At 40.7% G+C, this 21,110-nt stretch overlaps 1 protein-coding gene across 2 annotated transcripts in view; it reads right to left on the bottom strand.

Moving 5' to 3' along the window:
• GSTK1 (glutathione S-transferase kappa 1) overlaps positions 1-21,110 on the bottom strand; it is a 645,482-nt gene that overhangs the window by 121,673 nt on the left and 502,699 nt on the right. For both annotated transcript variants that reach the window (XM_044079844.1, XM_044079843.1), the window contains 2 exons: positions 17,664-17,780; positions 11,163-11,256 (listed from right to left, as the gene is read on the bottom strand). In XM_044079844.1, coding sequence (XP_043935779.1) covers positions 11,163-11,256; positions 17,664-17,780 — 211 coding nt within the window. The remainder of the gene's footprint in view (positions 1-11,162; positions 11,257-17,663; positions 17,781-21,110) is intronic.

Genomic DNA, 21,110 nt, shown 5'->3' on the forward strand with positions numbered 1-21,110 from the left:
AATTATGGTGGCTGCCAAAAATGAAATTACTAGAAAATGAAAATCACAATCTAAACAAACTATACTAGAAGTACTGAATATAGTAACAGAGAAAAAAAAACTGGAATTGAGATCTTTAGAAAAGGGCAGGAGCAAACTACACAGGAAAAAAATGGGAACAAGGTTTTAATGAAGGCAGGACTTAAATGAGCTATGTAATGTTTGACTGAAAATGATTGGGTAGATTATAAGTGATGTATAATGTTTGCAACTGCGAGTGTGTCAGTATGGTTTGTGATGTAAAATGCATACAACTAGGACTGTGTCAGTGTGTCTTGTTTTCATTTATATAAATGTAGGATTGCCTTGTTTTCATTTATATAAATGTAGGATTGCCTATGTCAAAAGCGATGATTTAATAAAAATGTTTCATGTTTAAACAAATGGGCAGGAACTGAATAATTTATCTAATGTTGCTTAGGTTATACGACATACAGCAATATATGTGAAGTAGAATGTTTGTAAATGTGAACTTGTTAATACAGTTTGATTACTTTTATATAAATGTAAATTTCCACGTCACAAGTGATATTTCAATAAAGGTTGTAAAAAAATACCATATTGATGGGCAGCTTCAACTACCCTACTATAAACTTCAATACTCAGATGACCCCAAACTTACAGGCTTAAAGATCCCTGGACATTATAAACACAAACACCTTGGACCAGACAGTCCATATGCCTGCTAGGGGTGCAGACATACCCAAGCTAATACCAAAGCTGGAAGAATGCTGTATACCCTTCTGCTCTGGTTAGTTCAGACTACAAAGCTGACTCCTTTATAATAAAGATCAGTTCTGTAACCTCGGCTAATCCCATACCATTTAGGAACTATTCTAAGGCAAATTTCCTACTACTAAGTGATAACCTGTCAAAATTTCGGGTCTATATCAGATCATCGAGACGGCTCATTATCGAATGCCGTAACGTCGAACTGCAAAGCCTGAACCCTAACAATATCGAAACCTCAATTAACAGCAATTTTTTTTCCCAGGGAAAAAAATTTGCTGTTCCGAGAAACACACACACCACAAGCACACTAAAAAGCAGCAATCCACACACATACATTTAAAAGTTACATCTAACCCTACACTACACTGCACATACTCTACGATCTACCCACTTACCTTAACCGAGACCCTAACCCTAAGGTCCGTCACTATCGCACACTCATTCGCGCCCTAACTCACTTAACCCTCCCCTAACCCCAAATTTTCACTATCGCACACTCACCTCACCAGCGCCCTAACCCGAACGTCCGCACAATCACACACTTACTTAACCCAACCCGTAACTTTCCACCGCATCGCTAAAAACAGCGAAGCCATAACATCAGCCAACCGAAATCTTTCCCTAGGAAAGAATTCGGTTTTGTGCAGCTTCGCTGTTTTCAGCGTTCAAGATATTGGGTTCGATATTAGATCATTCAAAATTCTGCCGTTTCGATGATCTAATATAGACCCAAAATTTCAAGCCCCCCCCCCCAAGAAAAAAAAACCTGAGAACACAGCTGCCTAGGTGGAATTATTCACATAAGCCCTATACAATTATGTCAATAAATGACTAGAGACAGATGCATATCAGAAATAAGCCTAGAACTATCTCAAAAAAAAACAAACCACCCTAGTGGAATCCAAAAATTACAGGTTGTACAACAAAAGAAAAAAAAGTTCTAGTTAAGATTAGGAAGTGCCATGCTCAGCATTACAAAAACATTCTCATCAATCTAAAGAAACTAAGAGGACAACTTAAGTCTACTAAACCCAAAGTTGAGGTAAAAATAGCCTCCCAGGCAAGACAACCACAAGGCTTTTAGCTCTGTCCAAAACCTCAAAGGCAGCACACAGCAGTTTTCAGAACTGATTGTAAATAGAGCCATGTGCATGGATATGGAAGATGTAGCAAACTTGTTTGATGACAAATTCAGCTCCAGTTTTACCCCCAGGAAATAACATCAAACATTCATCCCTCTAACTGTCGCAAGGGAGAAGGTCCTAGATGCTCTAAAAGACTTTCAGCTTTTCTCAGTTAGGGGTCGCCACAGCGGAACTCCAGTCCGCTCATGACTGGCAGTCTCTAAAGCCTGATCTACCAGGACCAATGGAGTCACTAGACAGGTTCCGTGTCATTTGAATGGAAAACTGCAAAGGTCATCCCTCTGCACAAGGTCTGGCCATCAACGGACCCCAGGAAAGTACAGTTGTGTACACTTACCATAAATGTAGATGCTCAAGTGTATTCACTGTTGCAGTCATTACATTTGGGTAATCTGCTGGCAGGTTGCCCTCAGTCGGCCTGAGTTCCAAAGTCTTGGGTCCTGCGTCGGTTGCGGTCTCCTCTTCCATGACGTCAGGTCGTCAGGGGTATAAAACATGCAGCTGACGCCATTTTCTTTAGTTTTTCTTGCCCCCGATGTCAGGTGCCCCCAAAAAGGTAGCAATATTATATATATATATATATATATATATATATATATATATATATATATATATATATATACATGCATCAATATAAACTTTACCTTCATCTACAAGCAAATACACCACATAAGTTGTAGAAGATAGAGAAGGGAAGATAAACAGTAGAATGACAGGGGGATGGCGGGAGGGTAACCTGGACTGCAACAGTAAATAAACTCAAACATCTACATTTATAGTGTACACAACTGTACTATGTTCTTCGTGTTTCACTGTTGCAGTCATTACATTTGGGTAGACTCCCAAAGATATGGTTGGGAGGCTGGGGCTAGGCAGCATTAGCTGCGGCTATAAGGTCCTGCAGCATTGCACTGGCAAAACCTGCCCTGGACTTAGAGTAGAGAGGCAAATGGTAATGCTTTGTAAAGGTGTGAACAGAAATCCAAGTAGCAGCCTCTAGAATGTCTTTGGTTGGTACTCTCCTGAGAAAGGCTGCCGAAGTTGCTGCAGCTCTGGTGGAATGACACCTAATGCCCTTGGGCACAGGTTTACCATGGTGTAAGTAGCAGAAACGGATGCAGTGGCTTATCCACTTTGAAATTGTCTGCTTTGAGATAGCCTTTCCCTCTGATCCTGCAACATATGACACTAGTAATTGCTCAGTTTTTCTTAGAGCTTTTGTCCTGCTCAAGTAGAATCTTAGTTGTCTGTGTACGTCCAAGGAATGCAGAATTCTCTCCCCTTTGTTCTGCGGATTTGGATAAAAAGTTGGCAGATGAATAGTTTGGTTAAGAGCCACACTGGAAACCACCTTAGGCATAAAAGTAGGATTTGTCCTCAGAGACACCCTGTCTGGGTAAAATATGATAAAGGGCTCTACAGCCATGAGGGCCTGTAGCTCTGAAACTCTTCCTGCTGAAGTAATTGCTAGTAGCAGTGCTGTCTTCCATGATAAGAACTTTATATCAGCGGTAGTGGCTGGTTCAAATGGAGGCAGGGTGAGCTGTAGTGGCTGGTTAAAATGGAGGCAGGGTGAGCTTTTCCAACACATAATTGAGGTCCCATGCAGGTAATGGTGGCCTTAGGTTTTTGGCTCCTCTAAGATACTGCTTTAGTAAAGGAAGAGAAAAGATAGGTGGCTCTGTATTGTAATGAGCAGAAATGGCAGAGGCATGGATTTTGATTGATGAGAAAGATAGGCCTTTGTCAAGCATCTCAGTTAAGTATTGCAATATCTGAGGAATATGTGGTTCTGCTGTATCTTCCTTGTGCTTGATTCCAAGCACAGAATCTCTTCCATTTGTCAGCATAAGATTTTCTAGTACTAGGCCTTCTGGCTTCCAAAATGACATCCATCACAGCTTTACGGAGTGGTGTAGTTCGTATGATTACATGATTAGCCATGCTGCCAGGTTCAGAGTCTGTAGCTGTGCAGGATCTGATTGTTTTGCTGGGACAGTAGTCATTGGTCTTTGAGGCAAGGTCCAAGCTGGGTATTCAGACAAGTTCCTTAGGATTGGGTACCAGTATTGGCGGGGCCAGTCCGGGGCAATTAATATCTTTGGCTTCTCTTGTCTGACTTTTAGGAGGACCTTGGGTAGAAGAGGCAGAGGAGGAAAGGCGTAAACTGACAGGTTTTTCCAACTGAAGGATAGGGCGTCCACTTTCCATGCTTGGCTGTGATAAGTCCTTGTGCAGAATCTTTTCAATTGGAAATTTTGAGGAGAGGCAAATAGATCTATGTCTGGGCTCCCCCATTTCTCTGTTATCATGCTGAATACTTGTGGATTTAGTTTCCACTCGTGAGGATCCATCAGGTTTCTGCTTAAATCGTCTGCCAGAGTATTCTGTTTTCCTGGTAGGAATTGAGCTTGAAGATTTATCTGGTAGGTCAAAGCTGTGTCCCACAGTGCCATGGCTAATCTGCAAAGGGGGTATGAGTGTGTGCCCCCTTGCTTGTTTATATACCACATGACTGTGGTGTTGCCCGTCTTTATCAGTAGTTATCCTGTGGTGTTGTCCGTCTTTATCAGTAGTTATCCTGGATGAAGTAAGTCCTTGAAGGCTATTAGGGCATTTTGAACAGCTAGCATCTCTTTCTGGTTGATACGCAGATGCATTTGATTTGGTGCCCATATGCCCTGAATGCATCTTCCTGCCATGTGGACCCCCCAGGCATAATCTGATGCATCTGTTGTTAAGGTTTGGCTGGCAGGGGGTAGAGTGAAGGGCCATCTCATGTTTTGGTGACAGGCCTTTTCCCACCATAGAAACTCCTGTTGCAGGCAGGGGATGAGAAAAATCATTGTTTCCAGACTGTGTGAATGTTGACTCCATAAACTTTTTAGGTACCACTGAAGTTTCCTCATATGCAGTCTTGCATATGGAATTAGTAGGATGCAGGATGCCATGAAGCCCAGAGCCTGCAGAATTTGTCTTGTGGAAGACAGGGTTTTTGTTGCCATCAGTTTGAAGTAGTAGTCAGTTGCCTTTGTTTGTCTGGCGTGAGAAGCCATCTGGGCAGCTGTATGCAAGCTTGCACCCAGGAATGTTATATTTCGAGAGGGTACCAGTTGTGATTTCTTTTCGTTTATTGTGTACCCTAGGCATGCTAGAAGCCTTTTCAGAAACACCAGGTGTCGTAGAAGAGTGTCCTTGTTCTCTGCTTGAATGAGACAGTCGTCCAAGTAAGGATATATTTGAATACTTCTTTGTCTGCAAAATGCAATTACTGGTGCCAGGCACTTTGTAAAGACCCTGGGCACAGTAGATAAGCCAAAGGGCAGTGCAGAGAATTGGTAATGATTTAAGCCAGCCTTGAATCTGAGGTATCTTCTGCACGACTGTCTTATTGGGACATGCAGGTATGCCTCTTAAGTCTAAAGTCACAAGCCAAGCATTCTTCCCAGCATGGGCAGAAGCTGTTGCAAAGTGAGCATTTTGAATTTTGGAATATCCAGGTACGTGTTCAAAATCGATAAATCCAGTATTGGTCGCCAGGCCTTGTCCTTTCTGGTTACCAAGAACAGTCTTGAGTAAAACCCTTGTCCCTTTTCCTGTTCTGGTACTGTCTGAATGGCCCCCATATCCATGAGGGACGTAACCTGTTTCTGTGCCTCTGCCCATTGTTTTTTTGGTAGGTCTGGCCAACCATTTGTCATTGGCAGAGTGTGGAAATAGAATATGTATCTCTGTGATACGATGTTCAGTACCCACTTGTCCTGGGTTATTAACTGCCAATTTTGAGCAAAAAGTGTTAATTTTCCCCCTATGGGTGCTGCCAAAAGATAAGTGCTTGATGTAGGCAGAAGGAAGTCATTGGGATTGCTTTCTGTAGGTTTGCGTTTTATCTCCTCCAGATTTGGAGGTGGATGCACCCCATTGCTTTGACCTGTATGAGTCTTGAGCCTGGTACGTGGAACCCTTAGGGCGCCTGGATTTGCCCCTTTGAGCTCTGTCTGACACAGGAAAGGACCAATTTTTTGTAGGCTAGTGTCTACTGAATCTAGGTGGCTGTACTTGTAAGAAATCTTTAACAGTTTGCATAGACTTAGCTTTGTCTTCCATTTTCTTTAAAACCTCTTCTGCCTTAATACCAAAGAATCATGCTGTAAATGTGCATCTAGTAATTTAGCTTTAACATGATCAGGCAAATTTTGTTCCTTTAACCAGACATGCCTTCTAATCACAGATCCAGTAACTGCGGCCCTGCAGGAGGCCTCTAAAGAATCAAAACTGCATTGCAAAGTATGTTTTCCAACTTGCTCAGCTGCATGCAATAATTCCTGCAATTCCTTATTTTCTGCACATTCTGAAATCATCATTTTCTGTTTCAGCAATCCCATAACATGTTGTTGGTACTTAAGCATATGAAATTGACAGTTTAAGGCCCTAATTGCCAAGGTTGCAGATGTATAAACCTTTTTTCCCCATCTGTCCAGCGCCCTTGAATCTCTGTCGGAGGGGTAGGGTTTTTTGCTGTTGAGACCTTAACTCCCTTTGGACCCTGTGAAATAGTTTCAGGATCAGCAGCAGGGTTTCTAAATAAAAATTTATGAGTGAGGGACCCTGTAATATCTGTCAGGCTTACTGGGAGACGAAGGTAAGGAGTCAGGGTTCAAGCTTGACTCCAAAAACACATCAAACACAATGTCTAACACAGGGGGAATGGCTAAAGGCTTGTGCTGAGGGAGGAAGAGGAAATCCCTGAGCCTCTTTTTTGATTCTGAGAAGTCTTGACTCTCCCAGTGAAAATGCTCCCTCAAAGTATGCAAGGTTTCTCCAAATGAATAATCCTCAGGAGGAGATGCAGATGGAATAGACTCCTCAGCATCAGAATCCTCATAGGGAGGTAAAGATAATTCCTGATCAGAAGAGGAATCAGAAGAAATAGAAACCTGATCTGAAGATTCATAGTCAGAGTCTTCCCTAGGCCTCTTACCTGGAGGGGGATGGGTACCCCTCATCAAGGTAATAAAGTCTTCAGCCATTTTGATCATCTGTTTTTTAGGCATAGAGGCCTGTGCACGTGGCTCATGCATCGTTTTTTTTAGTTTTAGAAGGTGTCTTTGCCTTTGGTTTTGCAGCTTTTGTCAGTTTGATATAAAAATGTTGAGGTCTGAATACACCCTCAGAAGCCGGTGCCTGCTCAGCGGCTCCGGACCCATCAGAGGGAGATACATCCATCAGTCCAATACCTTGAGTATCTCGCGGCATGCCGGACTCCACATGGGTGTCGGTAGAGGCCTGTGACTCGAAGGTAGCGGGTATCAGGGGCTGTAAAAGCGCCTCACTGAGTACCGGTGAACCGGCGACTGGCTTAGAAGCTTTGTCATCAGTTTTGGATCTCGACTGCCTTTCTCTGTCCTTTTCTTTGCATTTATGTACTCCGGTAGTCCGATTGCTATCCGACGACATCTCTGGGTAATTAAATCTGTTTCCAAAATACTTAGATGCAAAAATATACTTACGCTTAATTGGTTGGTTAAATCTAGCACAAAACAGACATCCAGGCACGTTGTGATCAGGGCCTAGGCAAGGAATACAGTATAAATGGAAATCCTTATGAGGTATTTGCTTCCCACAAGTAATGCAATTATTAACTTTTTCTGACATCGGTAAAAAGCAAGAAAAAATTTTCCCCAATGGGGTACTTAGCTTTATTGAAGACTTCGGTTCTGAAACTCAAACGCGAATATTTCAGTAGTCGGCCGACCGGCACTTGCGGAATGCTTCTGTGTTGGGCACCGTACGGCAAGAAAGACTGATGAAAATGGCGTCGGCTGCATGTTTTATACCCCTGACGACCTGACGTCATGGAAGAGGAGACAGCAACCGACGCAGGACCCAAGACTTTGGAATTCAGGCTGACTGAGGTCAACCTGTCAGCAGATTACCCAAATGTAATGACTGCAACAGTGAAACATGAAGAACATCTACAGACCCATAAGTCTGACTAGCCTCATATGCAAAGCCATTGAAAGAACTATCATGGAAATGATTAATAAGGTCATAGAAAACTTTTAAACACTGGATCTAACCTACTTTGGTTTTATCAAAGGTAGATCATGTCTACTCAACCTGGTGAACTTCTTTTAGATGGTTACCAAGGCAATGGATGAGGGAAAAATGGAGCATACTGCTTACCTTGATCTGGCTAAGTCATTTGATACAATACTCCACTCAAACATACTACACAAATCATGGTTAAATGCATAAACTTCTTTATTATGCATTCGATGGCCAGCTCACTCTCAGATAGGACCCAGGAAGGGGAGACTAGCTCTGGAAAAATGCCAGTCACTAGTGAAGTCCTTCACAGTCCTGTGCTTGGTCTGTTCCTTTTTAGCATCAACTTCTTGGAAGTCAAGGCCAATGTCAAGAGCCTCTGGCTGACCACTTTTGCAGATGACTGCAAACTAGGAGCAGTCCCAGAATTCCCCCAAAACACTAACACCTTACAGGACGGACCAACACAAACAAATGCCTGCACCAAAGACATGGCTTAAAACTCATTGTTAAAAAATGCATAGTAGTATCCTTTGGGAAGTTAGCCATCTTAGGAAATTGCCTCATCAATAACACACCCCTAAGAGTAGAACCAGCAATCAAGGAGTTGGGCAGGTAAGTAAACAGTAACTTGGCTTTCGAACAACATGTGTCTAAGACAGTAAGGAAATCATTCTATGTCCCTGAGTTTTATAAGCAAGGGCAATGAAGTCATCATTCCACTGTATTCAGGCCCATCATTGAGTACAACACCCTCTTCTATATGACCAGGCACATACAACTGGAAAATTTGCAGAGGTTTCTCACAAAAAGAATAGAGGGTTTAAACATTATATCCAATGCAAATCATGTCAAAGCCCTATCTCTACACTCTGTTTCTTACAGACTGCAGAGGGGCGATCTATGCCTAGACTGCCATGCTACCTAGATTCCACTCTGATGGACCTTTAGCATATCTGAAAAATGAATAGCGTCAGAATTACTCGATGTAGAAACTTAAACTTGGCTTGCAAGATAAACAGGACATATTGGAGGAACAGGTATGTGTCTCAGAGAATTCCCCTTCTCTGGATCAGGCTTTCCATCCATGTAAAGCAAAGCTCTTACCTAACTCTACTTATGAGAGACCTGGACCAGTAGATGAGAAACTGGAAATAAACCACTGATCTAGTAACTACGCCTCTAAGGGACACTGGCAGCCTGTAAATCTTACCCTACCTTAATTACACCTCTTAAAATAACCTCTAAGGTACATAAACTTGCAGGATATATTTGGAAAGCTTGGCTAGAAAGCCAGCACATAAACTTGCACTATACGTTTTGGATGCTTGGCCAGGCTTATAAAGGCCACAGTGGTCATTAGTTTGGAATATGCATATGAACCTATTAGGAGTGGACAGTGGATTCTGAAATTTTGCTCCAAGTTCTTTCTTAGTGGCTGTGGCCACTGCAATGGCATCCACTACAGGCTTCTTAATCCAATGTACCCGATCCTTTGGAGATACTAACATTTTATCAGGTTTTTGCGGGACTGACTCTACCTCACTGCTTTCCTTCCAAGCCCATTAGGACACCAAAGAGTCCACCCCTGTACCACCCGGGATACAGATGGGCCTGCACTGAAGGCCTTGAAGAACACAGACTCCAAGGAAGGGGAATCAGTGGTCCCACTTTCCCTTTGTCTAAGTAATTCCTAAAGCTCACCAAATGTGATGACTTCCAAGGAACATCTGTGGAGACTCTTCCCTTTCATTGAGGTCAGTGTCTTCAGTTAAAGATTCCAGGGAGGATGGGGAATCTAAATGCCTCTCTTGCATTTATCATACCTATTCTCTTCTGTGATGGTAGAAATTGAGGAAGATTCAGTAGCAGTAGGGGAACTTGGAGTGACTCTCAGCCAACTGGTGTAGGCTGTTCCAGACCAAGATGATTTGGCACTGAAGACACAAATATGGTGGAAGTCCATGCAAGAATCGTAGAGGAAGAAGCGGAACAGGTTACCCACTCACTCAAGTGGGAGAGGATTTTCCCCAACCTCTCAAAATGAAGATGTGGAGTCTGGATGCAAAGAGGGCATCCTAGTATCTGAAGATCCTGAAGGCAATCCTCCCAGAGTTGACACTCTGGTTGGATCCAAGATGGAGGCCAACACCAAACTGTTGAAAGCAGAGAGGCAGGGGAGGCTCTGAAAACCTCTGAGTCAATCATGACCCTGGTGGGACCTCACTACTGACTCCTCAGCTCCAGAACACATCTGGCTCCAAATTAGTCTAAGTGGAGGGTGTCAAAGAAACAGTCAGAGTTGATGACACCCCAGACTTTGTCTCTAAAAGGGATGCCACATGGGTAGCATTTAGATCCGAAGTCCCCAGTTCTGGCAAGCACACTGGTGGAGGAGAAACAATAATAGGGGTGGAGGTGGCAGGAAGAACCCCAAACTGGGTACAAGCCTTCAGGAATGTGCTCATCATCTTATCTAACTCCACCTCAAATAAACCCCTAGATGACTGCACATACCTGGAAGAAATGACTGATGGCAGTCTGGAATATTTGTGTTCCAGCCTGTCAAGGGAAGAGTAGGTGACCGAATTCTAGGAAGGGGCAGCTCTGGTGAAAAAGTGGATCCAAAATGTTGGCAGCAGTCAGAGATTGGATCCAGACAGGATGCAATCCTGAAGCTGATGGAGATGATGTTGAACCAGAGGGCCAAGGAGCCTTCTGGACAGATTATTCCAAGGTTAAGGGCCTGGAGACCTTTTTCTACCCTCTCAAGTACCATATTTGGCAGAATCTCGGTCTCTGATTTTCTCCTTGGGTCTATCCCTCTTCACCCTATCTGTAATTCTCTTAGAAGAAGGAGACCCAAATTTTTCCTACAGGATGACATATCGACAATATGCACAATGTCTTCTTCTGATTGGACAATAGATCGATACTAGTACGTGTCTGCCAGATCCCCTCTATAAAAGCTTTCTGTTCAGCAGGATTATCTCATGTAACAAGCTTCAGCCAATCAATAAACATCTATTTTAACAACAATCCAAGCTTAGGAGAAAAGAACTTTTATGAACACAGTGCTATGAAGGTCAAACTACAAGCAGAATGAACTACTGCTTCTTCAAACCTAACAAATTTACGCATGTGCTGAATTAAATTCTGTACATAATGATTTAGGCAAACATGATACAGCATACTTACTCAGCAAGTACGCAATCAGTTCAAAACGGTCAGAGCCAAAGAACATATGTGGGACTCCATCCACATGCACAACAATTACTGGCATCCCAAAGGCCTGAAAAGAAAACAGAAGAAATAGAAATGACATGCATTCAGTTGTGACATGCAGCACTTATCAGAAAGGAAAGTGTCAGTAAGTAATATTAAACAACAATTTGTGGTGTTTCTAAATACAGGAATCTCCAGCTGGTACTCCTGACTAAAGGTGGAAATGCACAGAGAACTTTTAAAACATTAGCAGCAAGTACAGAAACCCCAAGTAGCTTTATCTTAGAACAAACAAGCAACATTAATGTTCTACTGCAATTTTCTTGTTAATTTCAGGATGAATGGCATTAAAGTATTTAATTATTTTTGTCTTTGTTGAGCAGGAAAAGTCCAACTCAGCAAAACTCATTTTCAGTGGTGTCCCAGGGAGAAAAGCTCTACATACTTGCTACACATGACGCACATTTCAAATGCAGGGTTAAAACTTTATACATGAGCTTGGCTTATTTACATGACTTTTAAATATTTTTTTTAAATCAACATGGAATTTTAACACAAAAGCAAGAGAGAAATGAACATATATTGGCTAAATACTGAATATAAAATAAAATATAACAGTTAATGTATTTATACCATGATGGCTGCAGGATAAAGATCAAATTGGGGTCTTTTTGAAATTATTAATAATTTACAGATAGACAATTAGTAATGTAGCTTAAAATTGATGATAGAGTGGGACACAAAAGGAGAAATTATGGAAATGAGCAGGAAGATAAATAAACAGAGGAGGAACTGTAGTTGGTGGTGAGGTGTGAGAGGAGGAAGAGTAAGAGTCTGTGAAATTAGTGCAGTACGAAGAAAAGCGATAAGGTACAAAAGACTGAGAAGCACAGTGGCTGTAAGAGTTGGACAAAAGTAATCTAAGTGAAGTAATCCAGGTGGGAAGGAAGAACAGTGCCATCTTTGGCATAGGTGCTGTTTAAGGAAAGTTTTGAACCTATTTAAGTTTATCTGCCTTTTTTTTTTTTTTTAATCTGTTTTAACTGCATGGGGGTTCCATTCCAGAGTTCTGACACAAATTGGGAGTAGAGAGAGTCTTTAGCAGTGTTGAGTGCCTTACTGATATACAGCAAGAGTTTACTGCTAGAGTGAAGGTCTCTGCTGGGTGAATAGTACAGTAGAGTATTTTGTAATGCTGGACATTTGTCTGGCAAATACAACAGGTTGTGGACAATGATTAGTTGTGAGCATGTTAACTGGTTTTGGAGTTAAAACCATTTTACTTTATTATTTATTTTACATCTGTTAACTGGGTAGTGTCCGAATGGGCCACTGCAGCCCGTTTTCAGCAGAGACCCGGGGAGAAAAGCTCCACACACAACAGAATTGTCCAATAATAGTACAAAATCATAAAAATAAAATCATAAAAACAAATTACATACATATAATAATACATTTAATACAAAATTATACATGTACATTCCAGAAGACCAGAGATAAAATTAGTTAAAGATTATGCTATAAACAGCATTGTAGATGTTGTTGTTGTTCTTTCGGCTTTTCCTGGTTAGGGGTCGCCACAGCGGAACTCCGGTCCGCTAGTGATTGGCAGTTGATTTTCATGGTGCCGAGGTGCCAGCCCAACGCCCAACCTTCAACGAAGGCACGCCCATTCACACATTTCTTTCAAACGCCACTCGACCACGGGGAGGACATGCAGACTCCACACAGAAGGCGCTCCACCAGAGAATCGAATGGGAGAACCTCTTGCTGTGAGGCGACAACGCTACCGCTGCACCACTGCGGCTTGTACCTGTAAACAGCATTGTAGATAATGAATATAAGTGAGTGAAACTGATTGACAGAGAAACATTTATGGTGAACATCAATTATAGCACATTTAAAGTAAACGCTGTTAACAATTTAGCTACAAATTGTAAAATGGTCTAGAGCCAGAGTTAAAAGTTCCTTTGAAAGGGGAATAGAGAAAAGTAATTAGTAGAGAAAAGTAATTAGGGAAGTGGGGATTTAATGCAAGGCAGTGGTATGTTTTATAAAGCTGGCTGGTTGCAAATTTAGCTACTTTGTAGTAGTGGCAGGAGGCTAAGTTAGTTTTATATCCAGTGTTGATACTTGTAAAAATACGGGAAGCATACAATAGAGAAGGGGATATGTTGGTGCTAAGGTAATTCTTGCTTTATCTGTCAGCCAGTGTTTGTCCCTATAGAGCAAGATGAGTTTTTGGTGAGTTTGCTTGATCTGTCAGCCAGTGTTTGGCCCTATAGAGTGAGATGAGTTTTTGGTGAGTTTTCTTGATGGAATGAAGTAAGTGGTGATCAAATTCGTCATCTATTATGACAGAGTAGTTTAGTTTGGTTTATGGTTTCTATTTTTGTGTTATTACTTGAGGTAATGGTGCAGCGGTAGCGTTGTTGCCTCACAGCAAGAGGTTCTCCCGTTCGATTTTCGGCTTGGGTTGGGAGTGCCTTCTGTGTGGAGTCTGCATGTCCTCCCCATGGTGGAGTGGGCGTTCGAAAGACATGCATTGAAAGGGTGTGCCTTCGCTGAAGGTTGGGCGTCGGGCTGGCAACTCGACACCATAAAAACCAACTGCCAATCATTAGTGGACCAGAGTTCCACTGTGGCGACCCCTCACCGGGAAAAAGCCGAAAGACAAACAACAACTTGAGGTAATATGAAATGTGGGTTTCTGGCTGAGGTGTTGTTTTGGAATAAATAGCATGAACTTGTTTCTTGGCATTAAGCAGCAAGTTAGAATTTTTTAGCCATATTTCAATGTCAGTGAAAGATTTTTGAGTAATTTTGCTATGAAAAAAAAAAAAATTTTATTCTTCTATATTTTATAATTTTCTTTACCAATTTCTTTAGCTTACGCTCTCTGTTATAACTACAGCGGTTTAAAACGGTTTTTGATGTTATAATTATTGCTGCATAGGACTGTCTCTATGCTATTTTTTTTGTTACATTGTATGTTAATTCCTGGAGCTTTTCTCCCCGGGCCTCTACTGAAAATGGACATATATCCAGTTAGACTAGCCCGGTCAACAAATGTAAAATAAAATAAATAAATAAATCAATAAATGAACGGGGCAGAGCAAATAAGGGCTGAGCTGTCAGCATATTACAAGAGTTGCAAGTGCTGTAGTGGTATGAAGTTTATTTATGAAAATATTAAATGGAAGGGGGCAGACTATTAACCCTTGGGGAACACCAACAGGATTAGTTGAAATGCTGAAAGGTTTTGTTGCCATTTAGTTGACTGCTGCTGATTGCATAAATAACTGTGAAACCATGACAGGGAGGAGTAAGCGATACCTAGTGTTGCAAGTTCAGAAAGAAACTTTTGGTAGGACACTGTGTCAAATGCTTTGGAAAGTTCAAAGAAAAAGTTAAGAAACAAGGCTGCCCTTACTTCTGCATTAGTCTACTATGTTGTTGAAGTTGAGAAGGGCAGTAGTAGTACTGCAGTTAGGCTGAATCTGTGCTGGGTGTTGCAGAGGAGGGTGCATTTGGTTATATGTTTTATAAGCTGTGTGTAAAATAAAATAGAATAAATAACAGTATCCTGAGCATATTAAACCAAATTACAAGAAAGGGAATGGCATAACTCTACATGCCCCCCTAAGCTACGTACAAAAACAAATTATCTAACAGTCCACATCTGAAACTGCTGCTGTCAGCAGAAACATGAATGAGCACAAATATGCCATCAGGAAAGGGCAGGAAACGAATGTACCTGCGAAGCATGTCGGCAGATCTGTGGGCCACAGTTTTAAATATATGGCTATTGACAGGGTAGTGTTAGGACCCTGGGGGGGGGCTCAGAACTTTTCTTAGAGAGGAAGGAACTTTTATGGCAACTAAGGCTTAATGCCTTTCACTGGCCAGGTCTTAATGATGTGTGTTCTATCTCCTGCTTATTGAAGCCTTGGAAATATAGGCGTGTGTTTATTTATGTATTCCTAATGCAATTTCATATGGTTATTGATGTTCAAAAATTTCCTTTTTAATCTTTTTTAATATTTCTTCAGGTTGGGATGAGAAATTTTTTAAAAAGACTGTTTAAAGAAAATGTTAAAATTTTTAGTTATGGATGTATTTTAATGGTTAGGGCTGTTGCTTTAAAAACTGGGGTGATGTAATAATTGATATTAATTGACTGTACGTTACAGCTTCAATATGGTGTGTTATCTGAGGAAGTTCATTTCGTTGAACGAAAGTGCTAATAAAGTTTTTTTGGGTTATATTTTTGCTGCCTGCCTGTCTACCACAGAAATTTTATGTTTTACCAGAAACATGAATTTCCATTTAACTGTAGCAACTCTAGTCACATTTTCTTTCAGCTTCAGTGATTGTCTGTAAATAATGAAATTACATGTATGTAAATTGGCTATTACAAATGAGAGCCCAGGTGCTCATCATTAATGGGGTAAAAAGAAAAAGAAAGAAATTCTACATGAAAATATGTGAACAGCAGCTGATGAGCAATTTTAAGGTTTGACTTCCTCATTTACACTGACCACCTAGTCCACTGTAATTTTCTGCATTTAGAATGTGGAGCATAAATAACAGGCGAGTAGTTCACAGGTGCACCCAATGGTAGAACGTCTCTCGTTTTACTTTAAAAATAGTGCATAACAGCATGGCTGCAGGGCAGTTTTTAAACAGCTACGTTATCAAATTAACGTTCCAATGAATCAAACCATTTTGAGTTCATTTAATCACAAACTGCAGACTGTATATGTTGTATGGACAAAGCCCATTTACAAATATCCCCATCATTTTAACACTTAACATATCCACCTGTGAAGCTGTGTCATGCTAAGAGCAAAGAAAAATCCCCTTGCAGTGAACTCCAAACTAACACAGTTTTGAAAGCACCAGATAATTTTACACTCCCTATAAGGATGGTTTCTAAAAACTACATCTGCTGAATATTCCTCTGAAATCACTTAATATAATGCTGCAGATCTGTGGGCTGATATTACTCACAGAATATCTAATTCGCCACCATTGAATGAGATCATACAACAGGAGGTGCAGGAAAAGTGAAAATGCTGGTTTTAACGAAAATGCAGTTTCAAGACAGTTAGTCTTCAAAAGTTTCAGAAACAATCCAGTCATTTCAGAGAACAAACTCCATCACTCACCACAAACGCCTGACTATTAATAGTTCTGTTGACACTACTGTTCTTCACCAATTGTTTTTCACCAGATAATATACTACTTTTCACCAAATGAGCTGTTCAGGCCTCTGAAAACCAAGCCAGAAGCAGCATGTTTTTTCATTCACCCTAACAGCAACCATTCAGACCACAATATGCCAGAGCTAACTTTCCTGCCTTGGACTTTCATTAGTTTCATGAACTGGAAAACAAGCACCTCATATCATGGTCTTGTTCTAATAGGATGATCAATCAAAGCAAGGGACAAAAGGAAAGGTGTCATGCAGAAAGAAGAGTTAGCAACATGAAGTTTTGAGGTAATACTCTTTAAGAAGTCCTCAACAATCCCTTCTTCAAGCACATTTAAAGAAATCCAGAGCATTTATCAAAGCCAAGGTGAGGTTACATGAGCCCCACTCTATACAAGGAATTCAAACAGTCTGAGCATTTGGTGTAAATCAGACAACAGAATCAATGGATCATAGGAGATTACTAGGCTAGTGGCTCTGGGGCCCTTACAAGCCTAGCCAAGAGTTTTTCCTCAAAAAATAAACCACAATCAGCACCTGTCACCCCCGTCAATGAGGGACACAGGTGGAACCCCTGGGACAAATTTGTGGTTGCCCATCCACTCATCAAGGTTGCATTTGAAGAGGGTCAGCGATGTACTTTGTTTGACATGTATGTGGATAGGATCATAGGAGAAAATGCTATGGTGATGCTGGGGATTGAACCCAGGACCTCATACATGCAAAGCATGAGCTCTAGCACTAAGCTATATCCCCTTCTTCAAAAACAATCACACCTGCCAAGTTCTGAACCTGGGACCCTGTCTACTACAGCACACTGCATTAGGTTATGCAGCTGTGACAATGTGTAAATGTGCACGTGTGCAGTACTATGCAAAGTTGCTAGTTAGGGGATAAACCTCATTGTAAGCTCTAGGACACATAACCTAACAAAATGACCACAGAACATTAAGAATACTGACCCTCACTTCCTTAGTCTAAGAATCAGAAATACAAGGGTCTCTCAGGTGGTAATGGGCATGAACAAAGGCCACATTGACAGCAACTGTAGGTTCTGCTGCTCACTCTACACACAAATATGGCTGCAGGACTACTCGACAGCTACATTCCCCTGTAATACTAACATGATTATATACTGTACTTTGCAGAATCTTTACAATTGAAGGCATTTTTATAAACACTACTGTACACTCAAGCTTCACATAGTTTAGAAAATCAACATTTATGTAAATAACGAGAGACCAAAATCACTATATTACCCCATGCTTCGCTGCTTCATCCGTGGTCTGCTTTAGTCTGTTTTTCACATCTGGGTTTGAGATCATGCCCAACAATTCTTTTGCATGTTGGGGCTGAACTCCAGCTTTAGATGCTGCCTGTAAATATATGGTATCATAGAGTTAAATACAAACAAAACAAGGACTATTACTGCATAAACACCATCACTCCCCCAACTCACTCAAAAAAAAAAAAAAAAAAAAAAAAAATATATATATATATATATATATATATATATATATATATATATATATATATATGTGTGTGTGTGTGTGTGTGTGTGTGTGTATGTATATATATGGCTGTGCTTTGCCCCACAACAGGAAAAATACTTCAAAATTCCACGATCATGTCTTTAAAATAAGGTGTGTATTCCTCCCAAATCTTGCAACAGTAAGTCAGTACTTACTACCTTACAAACCTGACTTGCTTCTTACTGTGAATGACCCCTGCTATCGTTTGCTGCTTTTTTTAGGAGTAGAGCTGTCTGTTTCCAAATTCTGCAGGCGAGTTAAATTGTGCACTGTGAGGTAACACTAAGAAGCTCCAACACAACTGAAGGGTACAGTGCTGCCCATCAAACCTCTCAAAGGCCAAAGCTTTGACACGATGCAGTATATTCCTGTGTGCCCTGCATAGTTTGCATGACCACACACAGAATTAGCCCATACGACACAAATTCTGGATTGCCAAACTTGTTCATGTTGTGCACTGCATTTAGCAAAGCTTTTGGGTTTGCTACACAAATGTGACAGAATTGATAGCAGGATTTGTATCAGAGTGATGCAGACTTTCTGGTGTGATACTTACAGTATCAGCATTGATCCAGTCAGGTCCCCCAATCAGCAGCTACACGTGTATATATTATTTTGCTTCCTCTCTTTCATTGGGGTTTATTCACTTAAGTCATCACATCCAAGACCATCTTGGGCAGATTATAAGTAAGTAGGAACCTTGTCAACAATTGGACCCATACTGTACTACACTCAGTCGGCACAACTGTAAAAAGACTATTGTGAAACTGCATGCATGTTCTTTATATATCCTCTTATAAAATATGGGTGAGCACTTTGCATGGTAAGAGATTGCTGAATGCTGATAATATACCTTGTTGAAACAATCAATATGTAAAAATGTGTCATAAGAAATGAAAACATTTACGGGCATGATACAACGCTAAAGCAAGAAGGAAAATACATAAAAAGAGAGGAATACCGCCTGCCAGAGACCAGGCAAAAGGCGTTCAAAATGTCTAAATACAAGCTGGTCAGTTACACTGGAACCAAAATAAGGTAGATGCAGAGGATTAAGAAAAAGCTGCAGAAAGTTATAGACAGTACAATGTAAACTTCATTTTCTGCTGCATAATTTAAGGACACTGCATTTGTAGCCTTAGATAACAGGATATTTTTTTCAAAAACACTTTCTTTTGGGGGTGGGGGCAGACGTCCCCAGGAAAAAATAGATTTTAATTATTAAAACCTCTTCACTATATACAAAAAGAAAACAATTATGGACTTAGAGTAGTATTCATTCTTAAGAATACATGAATGAACAATATTTGCCTCAGAAGTGCTGTCAGAGTTTTGGGCAATAATGCTGACATATGACTGGCGTTCATAATTTTACTTCAGTCCTGATGGTCAGAAATTTATGTCCAATGTCATTCACTCTAGGGTGGCACAATGGTGCAGAATTTAGCACTGCTCCCTGACGGCGTTTGGCTCTAAAGTTCAGTTCTTGGCTGTGATGCATTCTCTGCAGAATCAAATTGAATGCCTTCCCAGTGTTTTAGTGGAACACTGCAGAGTGCTTTATTTCTCGTACATACGCCAAATGTGAGCTGACAGGTGAAATGGTGGGTTTCTAAGCTGCCTGGAGGTATGCATATAGTATGTAACGATAATGTGCATGTGGGGCACATCTGCCCAATGACAGTCTGGCATTCCATCCAGGATCACTTTTGCTACCTTCATGTATTCAGTGCCTCGATATGCAGCACCTCTGAGACCTTAACAAGAGAAAACAGACATCATCAGGAAATGACTAAACTTTCATTTGCATTTTTGTACTTCACTAACAATGACAACATGATGTTACTGAGTAATCCAAAATTCATTCAGGGTCTTTTGTATAACAGCCAATCTGCTTGTTGTACAGGCTATTTGATGAAATACTGGGTATGATATTAAGGCAAGAGCTTTAAGTTTGTTTGTAGCTCAGTGTCTGACTGGTGCTGTAATCACTTTTGCCAGCTTAGTGTACTTAATGCCAAGCATCACTGCAAAACCAATTATGCATTCAGTAACTTAAGTGCTGTAATGCATATATAATGTATATAGAGAGGGACAAATGAGGGGCTGAACACGAACATGAAGATTCATGCACAGCATGACCTGGCCAAATATTATGGTCTTCCATATAAATGAAGTGATAATTTTTTCATTCATACTTTATGTGAGAAGTTTTAAGCTTCATAAACATATTTAATTATGTTACTTTACATTTATTTACCAGGAATGTCTGACTGGGCCAGAAGCCCATTTTTAGCAGAGGCCAGGAGAAAAAAAGCTCCAGTAAAATTCAAAAGAAAATTTATAAACAAATTTTAACAAGTGATTAAACAAATTTTTATATCATAACATAATCGAGTAGCAAAATAACAAATAATTAATTTTCAGTAGTGTCATGCTTGACATAAGCAAGATCATTGACTTGTCAAACTATAACATATTAACCAGTTGTATTAACAAAAGAAAGTGCACTATATATATTGGGGAGGAGAACAGGGCTTGATGAAGGACAGAGAATAAAAAAGAAAGTAGCAGTTGCAAGGTGGAGGGGGGGGTAGTTCTGCAGTGATATCAGGGAATCATACTGGGGCAGTGTAAGAGCAAAGCCAATTTCTGGTTAGGCGTTCCTTGAGGAGAAGTCTAAACTTGGGAATGCTGGTACTGGTGACTATGTGTTGGGGGTGGAGTTCCACATTTTAGATATTTGTCTGGTGTACAGGGAGTAATTGAAGTTGTTGTTATATCTGGTTACCTGTAGTAGGAGTTTGTTGGATGAATGCAAACTTATATTATTTTGGTGAGTTTGTATCAGGTTTGCAAGTGAGGGGCAGTTGTTTGGCTGGTGAATAACGGTGTGGGCGACAACTTGTTGACAGTTAAAAGATTTGGTAATTCAAGACATTTTAGCTCTTGTAGAGCTGAGCCGTGATGTGATCTATTTGAGTGGTTTATGGCAAACCTTAAAATTTTATTGTAACAGCTAAAAGTCCCAGTGGACATTAGCCAATACCTATGAATGTATGAAAAATGTATAACACTGAGGAACACTGTATCTACAGCTGTGGTGGTGCTGCGGTAGTGCTGTCACCTCACAGTTAGACGTTGCACATTCGATTCTCAGAGCGTCTTCTGTGT

Source organism: Protopterus annectens, chromosome 8.part0 (assembly GCF_019279795.1).
Source record: "Protopterus annectens isolate FY-2018-M chromosome 8.part0, PAN1.0, whole genome shotgun sequence".
NCBI lineage: Eukaryota > Metazoa > Chordata > Ceratodontiformes > Protopteridae > Protopterus > Protopterus annectens.